At 50.6% G+C, this 16,939-nt stretch overlaps 5 protein-coding genes across 5 annotated transcripts; 1 reads left to right on the top strand and 4 right to left on the bottom strand.

Moving 5' to 3' along the window:
- N7474_004512 (pleiotropic drug resistance family ABC transporter) lies at positions 1-4,672 on the bottom strand (the record flags this gene model as incomplete). Its single annotated transcript, XM_057195927.1, has 5 exons — positions 1-424; positions 476-939; positions 991-1,446; positions 1,494-4,041; positions 4,098-4,672. 5 exons carry the CDS (start codon positions 4,670-4,672, stop codon positions 1-3), a joined length of 4,467 nt encoding a protein of 1,488 aa, XP_057053323.1.
- A 701-nt stretch (positions 4,673-5,373) lies between these two features.
- Positions 5,374-7,083, bottom strand: N7474_004513 (arylsulfotransferase family protein; the record flags this gene model as incomplete). The annotated part of the gene is made up of 3 exons (XM_057195928.1): positions 5,374-6,353; positions 6,403-6,468; positions 6,519-7,083. The coding sequence occupies 3 exons, from the start codon at positions 7,081-7,083 to the stop codon at positions 5,374-5,376; spliced, it is 1,611 nt and encodes a 536-aa protein (XP_057053324.1).
- A 495-nt stretch (positions 7,084-7,578) lies between these two features.
- N7474_004514 (MDR family MFS transporter) lies at positions 7,579-9,535 on the top strand (the record flags this gene model as incomplete). The annotated part of the gene is made up of 6 exons (XM_057195929.1): positions 7,579-7,735; positions 7,798-8,109; positions 8,165-8,691; positions 8,742-9,063; positions 9,131-9,273; positions 9,344-9,535. The coding sequence occupies 6 exons, from the start codon at positions 7,579-7,581 to the stop codon at positions 9,533-9,535; spliced, it is 1,653 nt and encodes a 550-aa protein (XP_057053325.1).
- A 416-nt stretch (positions 9,536-9,951) lies between these two features.
- Positions 9,952-12,222, bottom strand: N7474_004515 (alpha-L-arabinofuranosidase A; the record flags this gene model as incomplete). Its single annotated transcript, XM_057195930.1, has 8 exons — positions 9,952-10,302; positions 10,355-10,462; positions 10,507-10,661; positions 10,715-11,134; positions 11,187-11,376; positions 11,427-11,543; positions 11,592-12,044; positions 12,100-12,222. 8 exons carry the CDS (start codon positions 12,220-12,222, stop codon positions 9,952-9,954), a joined length of 1,917 nt encoding a protein of 638 aa, XP_057053326.1.
- Positions 12,223-13,047: 825 nt separating this feature from the next.
- On the bottom strand, positions 13,048-16,887 carry N7474_004516 (Acyl transferase/acyl hydrolase/lysophospholipase; the record flags this gene model as incomplete). Its single annotated transcript, XM_057195931.1, has 6 exons — positions 13,048-13,189; positions 13,524-15,607; positions 15,677-15,711; positions 15,771-16,086; positions 16,150-16,594; positions 16,652-16,887. 6 exons carry the CDS (start codon positions 16,885-16,887, stop codon positions 13,048-13,050), a joined length of 3,258 nt encoding a protein of 1,085 aa, XP_057053327.1.
- Between the last annotated feature and the right edge of the window lie 52 nt (positions 16,888-16,939).

Raw genomic sequence — 16,939 nt, forward strand, 5'->3', positions numbered from 1 at the left:
CTACTCCTTCTTGACCTTCCGCGACCAATGCTTCGGCACGCGAATCAACCAGTAGAAGAAAACGGCCGCCACCACATTAAAGCCCACGTACACAAAGAGCAGTCCGATATTGCGCCAGTGGTCCGAGAAGTAGATGTTGATGCTGGCCAGGAACTGGTCTGTTGAGGAAATCGAGCACAACTGGCAGTCCGCGGTCGCGTTGGGATTGTGCAAGTTCCCGTGCGTTTGCTTCAAGTAAGGACCCAAGTAGCTCATGCATGTTTCGCCCTTCGGAGGCGATATATGGAGCAGCTCGATTGCAGAGCATGTGACGGAAGCGCCGGACACACCGGTGGAAAGCACTGCCGATACCAGATACGTAAAGGGCGAAATGCGGTACATGAAGATCCAGAAACCAGGCAAGTCTTGGGGGCTCGCCAGCACACTGGGGAAAGATTAGCGCCGACACGATTCGAAAAAATGTAACAAGACTTACCCGTTGAAGATCAGGCAGAGCGAGAACAATAGTTGTGCAATGTTGCTGCCAGTCTCTGCCTGCTCGATGCCCGCAATCATCATCGAACTGAAGGTCGAGGTAAATAGCATGAAGATCAAAATGAGTAAAAACATGGTCCCGCTGCGTGAAGTCACGGAATGGGTCTGGTATGCATTCCGGTAGAGGCCAATCGGATAGTACCACGAAAAGAAGATTGGCACCGACATCACGACGTTCCAGGGCAGCTCGACAAAGATACTAGCCAGCATGAACGCCTTCCATGAATAGGCCTTCGACGGACGTTCCCGCACCTCGTACAGGGACCGCTGCGTAACAAAGCTAGGCATCATTTGTTGTACCAGGTTGGGGAAGATGATGAGCAGCATGAAGATGGCAAACATCTGGTTCTGGAGACCTTGAAGACTGTTGGGCATGCGCCAGAAGGTAAATCCGATAAACAGAGGCTAAAAAAGCGTTAGCACTCATTCACATACACAATGCGCCTGGAGACTCACTGGAACGATGCACATGGCCGCCTTGGCGTACATATAGCCCGGACTGCGCCAGTACTGCTGGAACATGCGATGGATGCAGACGACGAATTGGTACCACAACGGTGTCGCAAATTCTCCATAGCCAGCCGTCGGCGGCGGCACAGGTTTCTGTAGTAGTTCTTCCTTCATCTCAGCCAACTCGCGTCGAACCTGCGCCCGCTCCGGGCTGTTGTTCCATTCGTCTGCCCAGTTTCGGTCCGCATGGGATCCCGGAGCAGCGCCGATAATTTCCAGCATCCACTCTGCCGGGTTGGCGTTCTCTGGGCACTTAACAGAACCCTTATTCTCGAAATACCGGATCAGAGTCTCCATGTACGGACCCAGCTCGCCGAAGTAGACTGTGCGACCTCCCTTGGCCAGGAACAGGAGTCGATCGAATTGCTGCATCAACATGGCACTCGGTTGATGGATGGTACACTGCTGTCTGTTAGTATTCCATGCATATAAATGAGCAATATGATTACCAAAACAGCTTGTCCATGGTCAGCCAGCTTGCGCATGAGACTGCAGATAGACCATGCGGTTTGACTGTCCAGACCAGACGTAGGTTCATCAAAGAAGAGAAGCAGGTCCGGCTTAGCAGCGATTTCCACACCAATAGTCAAGCGCTTGCGCTGCTCCACGTTCAAACCCTCGCCAAGGACACCGACCACCGCCTCTGCATACTCTTCCATACCAAGCATCTTGATCACTTCTTCGACATAGTCGAGCTTTTCCTGGCGGGGCACGCGGTGCGGTTGGCGAAGCAGAGCACTAAAGACGAGCGCTTCACGCACAGTACTAGTTTCGAGATGCAGGTCCTGTTGCTGGACGTAGCCTGTTTTGCGCTGGAACGAGCCATCGCGAGGTCGACCATCGACGAGCATCTCGCCGGTGATGACTCCCATCGTCACTCGGTTTGCCAGTACATCTAGCAAGGACGTCTTGCCTGCACCGGTCACACCCATCAACGCAGTCAGAGTTCCAGGTTTCACCCATCCGTCAACATTATCCAGGATACGACGCGGATTGCCCTTGATCTTGATGTCATAACAGACATCCTGCCAGTGGAAGATGGCCGTTTGTCGGGCAATGGATGCGACTTGCTGGTCATGGCTTTCAACAGCAGGGGCGGCCTTTTCTGCCGTCGATGAGTCCTCCGCGTCATCCTTGCGGGTGTTCTTAGCAAAAGCTGGAATCTTGCCTCGCGGAAAGACCAAAACTTCTCCCTTTGACGGTTTGGCTCTGACAAGCTCGCTGCAGATAATGTAGGCCGCCAGGAAAAAGACAAAAAATGCACATATAATACCGTAGTTGCGCCACAGATGCTGCTTGTAGTATTGGAACGAGGTATTGATGTAGGCGTCGCCATCAATGAAATTCTGCCCGGACACTGCCCCCTTTTGAGAGCAAATCTTGGAACTAAGAGGCGCATTTGGGTAGAAAGGGACAAAGTCCGCCGCAGAACACGGGAAATGGCGGCCACTGAATTCGTTGATCATGAGAGCTTCAAAAGCGTATGCAATTGGGTTCAGGTAATTCAGCCATCGGAACCACGGGTGCATGTCTCGGACCGGGATAGTGAAACCTGTGTAAATGACCAAAATCATCATGAATATCGAGGCTGGAACCATCGCCTGCTCTTTGGAGCGTGAGATGGCTCCTATCCAGCGGAAGATGTTGGACATGGTGAGAGTAGTCGAGAATGAGAACAGAAAGAAGACGAAGAAGTGGCCGGGGGTACGTCGGAGATCAGGCAGGAAATAGATGATTAGGTTGAAGACAACAGCTGTCATAAACTTGTCCGGTAGACCGACAAGCAAAGAGCTGAATGCCTCAGCCGAGGGATGGTACAAGGCGTACTTGTCATGTTTCTCCACGATCGGCCGTTGGTCCCAAAGGGTCAAAATTTCCAAAGAGCTAGCGAAAGCATTAAGTAAAATGGCGAAGAAGAGCAAGGCACCGCGTTGGAAGAAGCTGCCAGTCGTCTGGTCGAGGTTGTAGAACACACTCGCGACGATCAAGCCCATGATGATGTTGCCAATCACAGAGGCTAGCGTCATGCTCATGTCTCCCTTCATACGCAGAAATCCACGCCAGAGACACAGGCGAACTTGCATCATATATGACAGCGTGAATGGTGAGCCTGCTCGGGTACCCTTGGCCTTTTCAGCGGCGCGAGAACGATTGAACTCATCAAACTTGTCACCTCCCACAGGGTGTTGAGATCGACTCGCCTCAATGTCGATCAGCAATTGTTTCCGCTCTGCGCTCTCCTTCCATTTCGTGGCAAACTCATCGGGGGTGCGAGGCACTACACTCTCAAATCCAGGGCGGACGCGGCGCTCCGAAGGGCTGGTCAGAGAGGTGAGGAAGTCGGCCGTGGTTTGTCTTTCAGGGCAGTCGAAGCCCATTTCAATAAAGAAGCGACGGGCGTCGTCTGCCTTGCCGAAGTATATTTGCCGGCCCTCATAGAGGACCACCGCTTTATCAAACATGTCGTAGATGGCCTGACTCGCCTGGTAGATAGCAACAATGGCAGTGGCGCCGCTGTAGTCCGTCGACAGACGGATATTCTTGACAAATTCTAGCGCAGTTGAGCTGTCGAGCCCACGCGTACTGTTATCCCAGCATTGCAGCGGGCATCCACACAGAGTAGTCTCTGCGATACTGATGCGCTTGCGTTCGCCTCCTGATACACCTCGGATATACTCGTTGCCTATCCGGGTGTTCATAGTATGAGAGAGACCCAGCATGGCCATGACTACATCTCTCATGTGAGTGGCATACTGCGTTCGGCTTACACCTGGGATGCGATTGTTCGGCGCGCGTGCATGGGCTGCAAAGAGCAGGGTATCCCCAGCAGTCATTTGAGGGAAATGCGTCTCTGTTTCAGCTTGGTAGATCACCTCGCCTCGGAATCGGCTGTGCATCTCTTCCCACGAGATTCCCTCATACTGTACATCGGAGCCGTCATCTAGCCAAAGGCCGTGTGTCTCCCCCGCGATCGTCTTGAGGAAGGTTGAACAGCCACTACAAAGCCTCATATCAGTTCTTTGTCACTTGTAGAAGGAACTGCGCAAACCCACCTCCCCGGGCGGCCTAGCACCACGAGCATTTCTCCTGTGTTGACCATGCCTTCAAAGTCACGCAGAATATCAATGCGCACTTTCTTCCCGAACCCCAGTGCACTTTTGAACCAGCCTGCAGCCTTCAGCCACATATTGCCCACATCCATCTGATAGTCCGCTGCAGTCCCGTAGCCGAACACGTTGAGGTCGCGGAACGAGACGCCTGCCGCGCGACGCGGATATCGGTCGGGATCACGAGAGGTGATGTGGAGCATGTTGCGCACCCATTTGCGGGCCTTAAACTGGTCAGAATTAGGATCCAGCTCTGGATCCTTGGCCGGCTCGAGGAACGTGTTGATATCTTCTTTAATGGACCCATTGGTGCTGTACTGACGCGACAGCTCCGAGATGGTTCTTGCCAGCGTCGTGATCTTCTCATGTCGGTCTTCCTCCGAATCGCCTGCGGTATCGGTACTTTCTTCTTTCTCGGGGGTGATGCGGTCGTTCTCGCTGTATTCTTCTAGCTGCTGGGTCACGACACCCGCTGCTGCAGAGGCACCCCCAAATGGCGCGGGGGGCTGAGGAGCGGCCATGATTGAAGCAAGCTATGGCATAGGGAGATAAGGAGAGAACGATGCGGGCCATGATCTTTTTTTATCAGGATTAAAGACGCCTCGCTTCGCAGGACGGAAGCCGGGAACTCAGGGATCCGAGTAGTATGTATCTCATTATGATCGCCTAGATGAACCCCGGATCTTAGGGTGGCCGAGCTGACTACATAAGTCCTTAAAGTATGGGGCTCTACTGCCGAACGTCTCTCGTCTCCACTGTCTACATCCTTGCCACCAAAATGATTCATCTCTGCTGCTTAAAAAAAGTTGTTCTACCAGAGGTTCATGAGCATTACAATCCTAGTCACATCCCTGGATTCAACGCTCGCCAAAACCGTCTGCAGCAGCTAGGGATCATGATTGGTTGCGTATTCGCGTATTTGCCATCGCTTGGGGGCCTGGGACCCACTGGTGAGCATTGTCCCGATCGGGCAGCTTCAGGATGAGAGCGGAGGGCAGTCATTCCGAACGGAGCCTCAGCTCCGTCTTCTGTTGCATATCTCACATCGCATCGGATCGGATACACCATAGATTATGTATTGACCACGTTCGCCACGTGCAAATCAATGTTCAACGACGTCATCACCTGATCATCTTATTCTCACTTCTGCACTACCTACACCAACTAACAACTACATAACCTGGCCTTGCTGCATATTCACTCTCTCCAGTCAAAATCTAGGTCAAATCTCTCCGTGGAAAACCACCTGCGCCCACAAGCTATCCGAGTGAGCATTGGCAGTGGACACAGACGACGAGGGAGGCAGTATCTCCTGCTGAATCTGCGCGACCCGCGTAGTTGCAAGCACTCGGCCGCTGGCAGAGATGGCCTCGGCGGCCACGGTCTGGTACGAATGACCTGTCACCTCGAACGAAGTCTCGAATCCATCGCGAGACGCTTGTCCCAGGTATGAGCGGGACCCGTAGCGGTCCGTGATGGCAAAGAAGTTCCACGCGGCGGTCTCAGTGTCGCCGTTCCAGGACACATAGATGGCAGTACCCGCAGAGGTCTTCTCAGCCACAATGGCCGGATCCTCGGTGGGCAGCCCAGTCCAGTTGTAGCGGAACGCACGGTAGTTCTCAACGCCCTCAAACAGGAAGTCCGAGTCCATGTACGCATGGAAAATGGCGGTGCCATCATCCTTGAATTCCGTCATGGCACCCTCAGAGCCCCAGTTCACCAGAACGTTGCCATTGGGCAGGAGCTGTGTGCTGCCCTGGGACTTGGACAGAAGACCGTCAGGAGGCTGGAAGGCCTGGACAATCTCCGCCGTCCATTTGGCCGTGTCGACCGAGATGATCTTGCCCTGGGAGAAGGGGTGCGTGTGGACCTCGTGGCCACGGTTGTTCTCCGTTCCGTGTGCAGAGTTGTCGTAGAGGGAGATGATCTCTTCATCCTTACCTTGCGAGACGAACCGCGCATGGTGCTGGAAGCAGAACGCGACATTGGAGCCAAGTTTGAAATCGGAGTTGCGGCCGCCGAGGCGCCAGATGATCTCGCCGGTGGTACCGTTGATCTTGTGGACGGCACAGGCATCCCGAGCCGAGATCAAGTAGTCACCGTTTGCATCCTTGTCAACGGAGTTGATGTGGAAGTAGTCCCACGCGTCCGACGAGTTGTAGCCTGCGCCAGCCTGACCAGGATTGAGGGGAAGAACGGCCTCTGCTTGCGATTAGTATATGTGATAAACACGTGAAAGGAACTAGCTCACCATCAGGACTAACGTGCTCGAGACTGGACCATTCAAAGAGCAGCTCGCCGGTCTCGATATCCAGTTCTGACAGTCGTTAGTCTTACCCCTCGAAGACAGGTCCAAGGCCAACATACCCTGGATGATGGCATCAACAATCCATTGCTGCTCGGCACTACCACCCCAGCGACTCAGGTCGCGGGGAACGGGCTGGTAGATCTGGATCAGGGCGGTCTCCTCATTGATAACGTGGAATTCATGCTTGTCCATGAGCTTGTGGTTGCCCGCTCGCAGCTCCCGGATGGTTTCGTAGCGTTGGTTCAGAAGCGTCGCGTGGCCGTGACCATGGCCGTAGCCCGGGTTGTGGTCACCCTCGAAGCTGAAGAGTACATCCTGGCCTCTCCACCGTGCCTTTTGGAAATTGGCGGCCCAGATGGAAAAGTAGGTGTATCCCGACCAGACAAGCTCGCCGTCATCGCGGAAGATGTACGGACCCTGCTGACGCGGGCCATGCGAGCCCGGGGTGTTTACCTCGCCCGGGAAAGGCGCTACGAAGAGGTAGCCTTTCTCGACATCGGTCGTCGCAGGGATGGTGATATTCAGACGAGGCGGTGCCAGGTCCGTCCGAGTTTTGAATTGCCAGTCTGCAGCGGCCAGCGACGTGACCGCGGCCAAGCAGGCGATGGACTCAAGAACCTTCATGGTGGTAATAATGGGAGGCACTAGCCCAGCGATCAGTTTCTATGATGTTGTCCATTGTGCAGCGAAGGGTACATTAACCTTAGGTGGGTATTCTGCACTGGGCGTATGTTCTCTGTGGTAGAGTTTTGAGGGTTTATAGAGTGGTTGGGGGGTAAAAACCTTCACCCGCCTTTATATACGTCTGTGGAATCAATGATCTGCGCAAGAAGATGTCATACAATTCGCTGGTTTTCCCTTTTTTCCTTGTGTTTCTGTGTGCCGAAGATGTGATGCTGATGCAAGATGTCGTGCTCGGAGGGGATAAACGCCCCGCGTTGCCTAATCGAGTGCCCGCGGCTGCAGTCACTTCCTGGCGAGGCCTTGGTTTCCCACCAAAAAAGAGAGCCGAGAAATATCTGACACTCGATTAGAGAAAAGTGGCGCCTCACATGTTGTCAATTTTCGTTTCGGCCAAATTCTGGACTCTGACATTCTCCTAACATTAACCAATCCGCCATGGCTGCCCCTCACCCGACTGCAAGACCAGACGCTCAACACGAAACAGAATCAGACTCAATGATGCCTGTTTTAAACGAACAAGAGCCTCTTTTGCGATCAAATGAAGCCCGGCCGACTTGGAAGTCGCCGCCGGGGTTTACATGGATTCAAATCGGTTGGTGTTTGGCACTTCAACATGGATAATAGAACCAAATAACTAATTGTTTATGATTCCAGCAATCATGTCCAATGTATTCCTCTCTGGCTTTGACAGCACCATCACTGCTTCAACCTATGCCGTGATTAGTTCGGATTTCAACGCCGCAAATACTGCCTCGTGGTTGACCACTTCCTATTTGGTTACCAGCACGGCATTCCAGCCGCTATATGGAAGATTCTCGGATTTATTGGGTCGTCGTACATGCTTCTTTACTGCCACTATTTGCTTTATGGTCGGCTGTCTGGGCTGCGGCGTGGCCCGTGATATCGTGTTCTTGGATATTATGCGAGCCTTGACTGGCATTGGAGGCGGAGGTCTGATGACTATGGGTATGCTTCATAAATAGCATGATTTTTCTGAATTTCTTTCTGACTTCTATCCCAGCTACTATTATCAACTCCGACCTCATTCCTTTCCGTCATCGTGGCATGTACCAGGCGATCCAGAACGTCTCCAACGGATTCGGCGCTATCTGCGGTGCATCTTTTGGTGGCTCAATCGTGGACTCCATTGGATGGCGTTGGTGTTTCTTGCTGCAATGCCCGGTGTCGCTGAGTGCGCTGGTCTTGGGCAATTTTGTTTTGAAGTTCCCGCGAGATGATGATATTGAACCTACCTCTGACCGGGCTACACAAGGCATCTGGCGTCAGATCGATCTCTCGGGCGCCTGCTTGTTAGTCCTGGCACTTTCTAGCCAGTTATTCGGACTGAGCCTCGGTGGCAACGAGCTTCCTTGGACAAACGTCTGGGTAATCTTATCGTTGGTTGCCAGTGTGGTACTCCTGGTCATATTTTTCGTGGTTGAGGCTAGAACCTCCGCTGTTCCTGTGATGCCGCTGAAGATGCTTCGGGGAGTACTCCCCGTTGCCACGCAGATTTCCAATGTCTGTGTGGGCATGGCTGCGTATGCTGTAAGCCATATCTGTCTGTCTTTGGAATTTAAACTAACCGGTCTTCATAGTACCTCTTCACACTTCCGCTGTTGTTTCAAGTGATTCTCCTAGACAGTCCCAGCAAAGCAGGCGGTCGCCTGGCTATTCCGTGCTTGGCCACTCCATTGGGAGGGCTTATCTCCGGCATTGTCATGTCTCGCTGGGGGAAGCTTTCTCATCTCGTGCGAACGGGCGCCGGTCTGATGTTCATTGGAAACCTGCTGGTGATGCTGCTGCGATTCCACGACGCAGAATGGAAATATTTCGCCTATATGATTCCTGCCAATCTGGGTCAGGGTATCGTGTACCCAGGAATCCTATTTACCTTCCTGGCTGCATTCGACCACTCTGGTAAGCTAGTTCCTGTTTGCTACCTTGAACCAGCCAATGGAGGAAATGCTAAGCATTTCACTTTCAGACCACGCCGTCTCCGCCTCTACAGTCTACCTCATCCGCTCCCTCGGGACGGTTTGGGGTGTCGCCGTCACTTCTGCTATCGTCCAGAATACATTGAGCTCAGGCCTCCCGGAGGCCCTGAGTGGAATACCAGATAAATGGAACGTACATACCCTTTTGGACCACGTCTTGGTGGCCCTGTAAGGAATTTTGCTGATCAATTCCTTCTGCATAGGTAATCGACGAGATCCGTCACTCTGTCTCTGCAATTTATGATCTACCCCCGGACGTACAGACGGCCGCTCGACTGGTATACTACCGCGCTATCCGCTTGTCGTTCGCGGCATCGGCGTCTTTTGGGTTCGTTGCGACAGTGGCAGCCTTCTTTACGCGCGGGAAGGGGCTGGAACGCGCTACCGACGATTAAATTAGTTTTTCTGTATGCGGCTCTGAGGTGAGTGGAGTCTGCATAGCGGCAGAGAAATCCCGGGAAATGAATCGAGAGCGATGGGTGGAGGTTGAAGACGACTAACAGCTTACCGAGATAACGGTGGGATTGGTGGTCAGCTGGACCGGATGAGGCTCAAAATGACGGGTGATGCAGTGTTAGAAGTATAGATAGAATAATAGTGGATCTAGTCTGCCAGCCTAACACTTGGTTGTTTTGCTTCAAATCCATTCCGCTTTGGGGTGTGTGTGAGCTCATAGATCAAAGAAGTAAATCTCGGATGTCTTCATTGTGTATACTATCTACTTTGCCAAAGGCAAACCATTGACTTCTCATAGGATATGCGTCAATTGGGTTTTATAAGTAGTAGTTACTGGTAAAACGACCGGAATCCACTAAGCGTTGGTCCTCAGCACCGCGACACTCAGATTTGGCAACTTGAAGCTGAACACTCCATTCTTCCCGGCCTTCACCTTGACGGTTTGGCTATCCACCATGTTTGGAGCACCGACGGCATTCATGGAATAAGCGCTCGGAGCCGTCAGCACGGTCAGGTCGGCTGTTGCGCCTCGCTCAATGCCCTCAAATTTCAACGACACTGGCACATTGGCGGTGCTGTTATAAACAGCTGCCTTGAAGATGCGCGAATTAGTCTGACTGTCAAGTCCGGTGGCGTAGTAGAGCGGGCCAAAGGCATCAGGGGAGGTTGCGGGAAGGGTGTCCGTCATGTGGTTGTGGTTGAACAGCTACATTCAAAGTTAGCCATGGAGGTATACATAACAGAACAGTGATACTGACATTGTAGACTTGCCAACTCGTGGAGCGGGCTGTCTGATCTGGGTTCGCGTTGAAGGCTAGCATGGTTGGCGACCATTCGTAGTTGTCCAGGTTCATCATCCAGGGCGCCTGCTTCCGTTAGCCCAAATTCGTATTTGGAAAAGAGTACTCACATAGGTTGTTCCGATGATTTTGTCGGCATTTCTCTCTGCACCCAGGAGGAAGACTGCTTCTCCAACGGAGCCGATCCACCAAGGATATGTAGAGAAGTGATAATCACTCCAGTTAACGCCTTTACCGTTGTTGAATTCGGTCGCTGCAATTTCGCCTATTATTAAAGGTGTCAGCGAATTGTTCGTGCCTTGCTGAATAGTCCCTTACCGAGCAGGATTGGATGCTGATCCGTGTAGTTGTCCCACATGTTGAACTTGGTGATAAAGTTGTCCGGGATATCGTACAAATGGTAATCACCACCTGCGTTGCCAGGTAGTGTCATGTCGATGGTCGATGCGATCACTTGAATGTCTGGGTATTTCTTGGAGAGGGCATCGTAGAAAGCCTGAAAACGGTATTCCTTGTACGAATCCAAGCCCCCACTCAGGTTATCCTCGTTGCCGACCTCAACATACCGGATCTTCCACGGCTCCGGATGGCCGTATTTGGCTCGTAGAGCACCGTAATGGGTGTCTACGGATCCGGTGAGAAATTCCAGCTCATTCAGCGCGTCCTGTACGTAGAAGTCGAGATCGGCCTCCGAGACAGTATCCCCATTTAGGGCGTGGCCGCTCCAAATAGCGAGAACTAGTAGACCGGAGTCAGAGAGATCAATGAGATGTTAAGAATGTGTTCTTACTGGGTTCCATCCCGAGATCATCACACCACTCCATGTACTCAACCAAGCCCATGCCACCCGTCTCTTCATATCCCCATGTTGTGGCGCGGCCGGGCCGATCTGTGAGTGGTCCGATAGTCTCGTTCCACTTCCATCGGCCAGGGATTGTGTCGCCCTCGAGGTTGTTGCCACCTGGAAACCGGAGGAATTTCTAATTTTGATTAGTACTTCTCTGCGAAGTAAACATTCTCGAAGACTTACAGGACCAAGATCATACATGGCTTGCATCAAATCGCGGCGGAGCCCATTCGGACGGTCGTTCCAAGTCGGTGGGAACAGACTGATGAGATTGAAGTCAAGATAGCCATCAGATGTTTTCTAGTATTATTAGCTAGGAGCTTTGCGAGAGTCCACAGTTCAACTTACCGAGGAATCGAAGGTCAGCGAAAATGTATTGTTGGTGTTTGAAGCCGTGGTCTCTGGCGTAAGAACAAACTCATGCTGAACCCATCCGTCTCGGTCACTCTTCGAAGAAATGGTAGTATTTGCTAGAGTCTTTCCGCTTGTGGTTGATTGGAGCTTTGCGGTGAAGTTGCCGCTGTAAGAACCCTTGACATAGAAAGACCCGGTGTACTTCTGAGGCCGCACATCAATGCCGAAGAATCCCAGGTTGGTAAGCCCGGACTGGCCAATCCCTGACACTCTGACTGACGTTGGGAGAGCCGAGGAGAGCGGGTCACTTAGGTTCTTCAAAGCCAACGACGAACCTCTGACCGGCACCCAGGCATCCAGCGACGAAGGGTAGGTTGTACTACCTTGGAAGGCCCTGTTGCGAATCAATTCCGCATAGAGACCTCCTTCACCACAGTGGTTGATCTCCTAAAGCTTGTGTCAGATCTTTGAATTCTATTCGACGACTGCGGGCTAAACACACTTCTTCCATAACGCCATATTGCAGGTTGGTCGTGGCATTGCCACCAGATTTTGCAACTGAGATCTGGTAGGCCGCGCTGCATGACGCCAGCAGCGGCAGGAGAAGATGCTTAGCCAGTACCATTTTTTATTATTTGGCCAGGAGATGCAAGTTGCAGATCCTACCGTGGGTTGACAACAAATTCAGACGAGAGAACTAGCGGCACAGATATATATACGCGGGAACATAGGTACCCTATGGGATCTTCATTTGCAGTTGCTTTATGGATCAGTATTGAGGTTGCTCCTGGCAATCTCGAGTCGAGTTGTGAGGGGCAAGAGCGAAATGGGACGATCATTGCCTCCTGAATGCAATTGTAAGTGGGTAGATGGAGCCAGGTTGATATGAAACTTTTCTGTTTCGGGTAAAATCCCTTGAGGAGCAAACCCTCGGCCCGCGTAGGGATGGAGAAATATCGGTATAATAACCCCTGCCGACTTGATCGTCACTCAGGGAGTATGTGACTCGTTCGGTCGAATTGGAGAGGCGAGACTATGCGGCCGCATTCTTAAACTCGGCTACTTTATCCAATGAATTAACTTTCGGCGGTTGTCCAATGTGTTTCTGTCTTTTTGGGTGCAAAGGACAGCAAACATTTCGTGTTGTTATGATTGACGGGTAAATCACCGAGCGATGTTCTCTGTCTCCGCATCCACGGATTCTCCACATTTCGGTGCCTGGCCTGACGTAGTCCGGAAAAATCTTGACCCCTTGTATAGATATAATAATATGGCATTATGTTACCTAGGTATTTTTGAGCTAGATCAATCTAGCTTACCCGTTGATGCTGGCTCCGTTGAAACTTGAAATCATGAACCTTGAAATAAATCCAATATACAGATAGGCAAACAATATTTGCAAACATGACTTTAACAACAGTTCTCTTCAAGAACAGAAACATAGAAAATTTCACAATATGCGCTTCTCCTTGTACTTCTCATTATGCATCCCAATAAGGGTAATTTCATCGCAGGACTCTCGTCTGTCGGCAGGAGCAATTGCCGCCGCTTTTTCGATCTCCCGAATCAACGAATCATCTTTCTTCTGCCGCCTACCTCGGTAGAGCCCACAGCACACTTTGACGCGAGGGTATGCTTTGGCTCTGTTTCTTATCATTTGATTTCTCTGGAAGAAAGTATACCTATCTCTGAAGCGTATAAGAATACTTCTAGCGAGAGAATAATTGTCAGCATCTTTCATGTATAGGTCCTTGAGTTAGCGGCAGTTAGACCATCATGATGAATAAGGCTGACAGCAAGAGAATAAGACGCAAAATGGCTTTTCTTTTCTCTCTTTTTTTTTTTTTTTTTTTTTTTTTTGGTAGGGCTCGGAATAGCTTTCGCAAAATACTTCTCCGGCGACTCTGAGGCGGAGGAAGAACTTACTTAGGCTTTGTCCACTCGTTGAGCCATGCATAGCAACAAGCCATGGTATAAGGGTGATCTGGACCATAGACTCTCTCACACAACTTTGCACATTCAGTCATAGTTGCAATTGCCTCTGCGTCACGGTTTTGCAGTTTCAGCGTTTGAGCCAGAAATTTCATTGACTTGATGGTCCCTGGATGCTCAGGCCCAAGGACTCTTTGATTCCTCTCCAAGGTTTCTAAATGGAATTTCTCAGCTTCTTTTAATCGCCACTGGTGCTTGTAGAAGTTTCCCAAGTTGCACATGGCAGCGACCGTATGAGGATTGTCAGGACCCAATACTCTTTTCGTGATATTCAATGCTTGCAAGCCTAGCTCCGCCGCATCATGTGTTCGTGACTGGAGATCGTAGACTAGAGCCATATCCGATATGGCACACAGAGTGTTAACATGATAAAGCCCTGGATTTTTGAGGTAGTGTTTGATGACCTGACTGCCGACGTCTTCGGCTTTTTGTAGGTCTCCTGCCTCGCGAGCCTGGAAGGCTATCCTTGCCATGGCGTTCAGTGTGTCTGGATGACTAGACCCCATAGATTTCTTCAAGTGCTCAAATATCTCCTCGTATAACTTGAGCGACTTGAAAAGGAGACCTTGTTCACCGTATATTGTCGCAAGACTACTCAAACATGATAGAGTGGCAGGATGCTCTGGGCCGAGAGAGCACTTTGAAATTTCAGAGGCTTCAAGAGCAAGTTCCTGAGCCTCGGATATTCGACCATCATGGAAGACGCAGAGAGCAACCTTGTGGAGAAGAGACGATCTCTCCACCGTATTCTCGTCCTTTGCTGTGGTGTTGAGAATATGAAGCGCGTGAGGCATCACTGCTCGCCATTGAGTTTGATCAAGAAGTATAACCAGTGGATAACGGTCGTTAATTCCCCGGAAAACAGATCTCTGCCAACTCTCCAGAGAACCAATTGACTTCAGCCAATTTCTCATTGCAAGGTGCACTAAGCGATGCATGTCCAAAAGGCCATCCTTATGCCGCACACGAACAAAGGAATAGGAACTGAGAGTTCCAATCGATTTTACATGATTCAGTTGTGAAGCTGGTGGGAGTAGCTTCAATGGTATATCCCGATGGTTGATACAGGCCATGAACGAGAGGTAATCCGCCGCTAGCGGGTCTTGTCTCCGGATCTGAGCAAAGGACGTAAGCCATGTAGTGGCGACAGGATTTCTGGTGCTTTTGTATCGACCTTCATCTTCAAAATCTTCACTTAGAAGGTCAATGGAGTCTTGTTCCTGCCCATCCAGTAGTGTAATGTAGCGGGAAAAGTCCAGTTTGTTCTCGTTGATGAAGGAAGCAGCCTGAACTATTGCCAAAGGAAGGAAAGTTAGGCGGCGAAGGAGCTCTCTCGTGGTTTCTTTATCGTTGAGGAGCTCTTTGTTGACAAGCGAATTTCGTAACACTCGGGAAGCTCTGTGTTCATCCATCTCCGGAACCTCAACGATATTGGTGGTCGACAAGTGCTGGGCAACTCTATGGCTGCGTGTTGTGAACACAATCGCGCCTTGATCACTGATGGGAAGAAATTGTTTGAGCGCATTTGTAGCCGACTCTGTCGTGCTTCCATCCCACATATCAAGGTCGTCCGCGTTATCATAGATCAGCAGCCACCTGCCTGTGCTGGGTTCACCGAGACGCTTTTGCACCAAGGCCTTGACATCGTCCGTCTCATTGTCACATACGGGAATTCTAAGCTCCTTTGAAATTTTTTGATATGCCTGTTCAAGAGTCTCTCGGTCCACTGCTGGGATCCAGAAGATTGAACAGTCTGGCCATTGGTCTCTTATCTGGTACGCAAGTTCCAGGGCAATCTGGGTTTTGCCCACACCACCAAGGCCATAGAGGACAATTCCCTGATGGTTACCTGTAATGAAAAGTTTTCGTTTTATCTTGCCCAAGAACTCTCGGTCCACGAATCGAGAATTTCTCTCAAAGGGCACAACCCAGCATGGCGATGATCGATTCAAGAAAGGATTGTTCAATGAATCAACATTCTTGAGGATGCGCTGACGAAATGCTCGAGAGGAATGTTCCTAATATTCGTCAGACAATGGACAATGACCAAGAATAGTGCATATTCTTGTCGTAATAGGGAATCATACATGCATGGTAATTTCGAAATCAAGATCCGTCATCTCTGCTAATTGTCAACAACCATAGGCTCTATATCTATAAATGCACAAATATCAAACCTACCGTCTTTGCTGACCAAATTCGATATGCAATTCCGGATATCGTCTTTCTGGGCAGAGTGGTGAAGATAATCGTGAGTCGCAGACTCGATCAAGCTTCTCTTGTCATACTCGGTCATTCGCACATCTTGCAAACCTTGATCGACATTGAATCGAAAGTAGCGGTGCTCTCTATACTCGTTGTTCCAGCGGGCCAGAAAGCGCCTTTCCGTACTTTCAGGCTTTGTGGCCATTCTGACCAAGGTTTTTGAAAGGAAGTTCAGAATATTGTCATCGATAGCCCCCTGTCCGGGGTCGCCTGTACCAACAGAGACAATGCACTTGACAAGAGGCTTCAAGTTTCAACTCCTAGGGCACCAGATATCGGCAGCTTCTTCTTCAACCTCTTCTATAGGGTTGTTTGCGCCAAATGCGCCATCAACGAATTGCCGGTCTCCAATAGTAACTGGGTCAAAGAATCGTGTGGCAGCAGAAGTTGCCAAAGCCGCCTCACAAATCGTTGCTGCTATTGCATCTTCGTTGGAAACACTATAGCTCCGAAGCCTGGCAATTTGAAGTGTTTCTTTAGATGTTGTGCAAACGAAAACCCTGCAACGATCTGTTTTTCCGTCATCCATAGGATCGTTCGGTGATGACCCAGACCGGATAATGACATCTTCGATCGCCATCCTGAGCTTTTTACTTTCGTATTGCGCTTTTATTTTGCCAGACCAATCAACCGGGAGACTGTTGGCCTTTTCGCTGAAGACAGAACTCATCAGCTGACTGTATGCTTGGATACAGTCGTCTACATTCATCTCCAATCGTCCGAGCATGATCGCAATAAGCCTGGACACGCAGAAAGATCGATCAGAGCTGTGCAGCTGTAATCCTGAAAGTACATACCCCCCAGTGCTGGTACCACCAATCAAGTCGAAGACATCGCATGGTTTCAGAGTCGTGCCGTCTTGCCGCTCTGCATTGAGTTGGTTCATGACATCTTTGAGAATGTAGAGGCTTGATAATCCCCTCACGCCTCCACCGTCCAAGGACAAGAGACACAGTCCATTGACGTCAAGCGGATTTGATCGATTCTTGTGCAGCGTGACTTCGTCGGAGATAGTGGTCTCAAAATACTTCATTGTGGATATAAATAGATAGTATAAAAATATAGATCCTCGGTGATAAATTACA

This window comes from Penicillium riverlandense, assembly GCF_028828495.1.
Source record: "Penicillium riverlandense strain IBT 135883 chromosome Unknown utg000003l_segment0_segment0, whole genome shotgun sequence".
Classification (NCBI taxonomy): domain Eukaryota; kingdom Fungi; phylum Ascomycota; class Eurotiomycetes; order Eurotiales; family Aspergillaceae; genus Penicillium; species Penicillium riverlandense.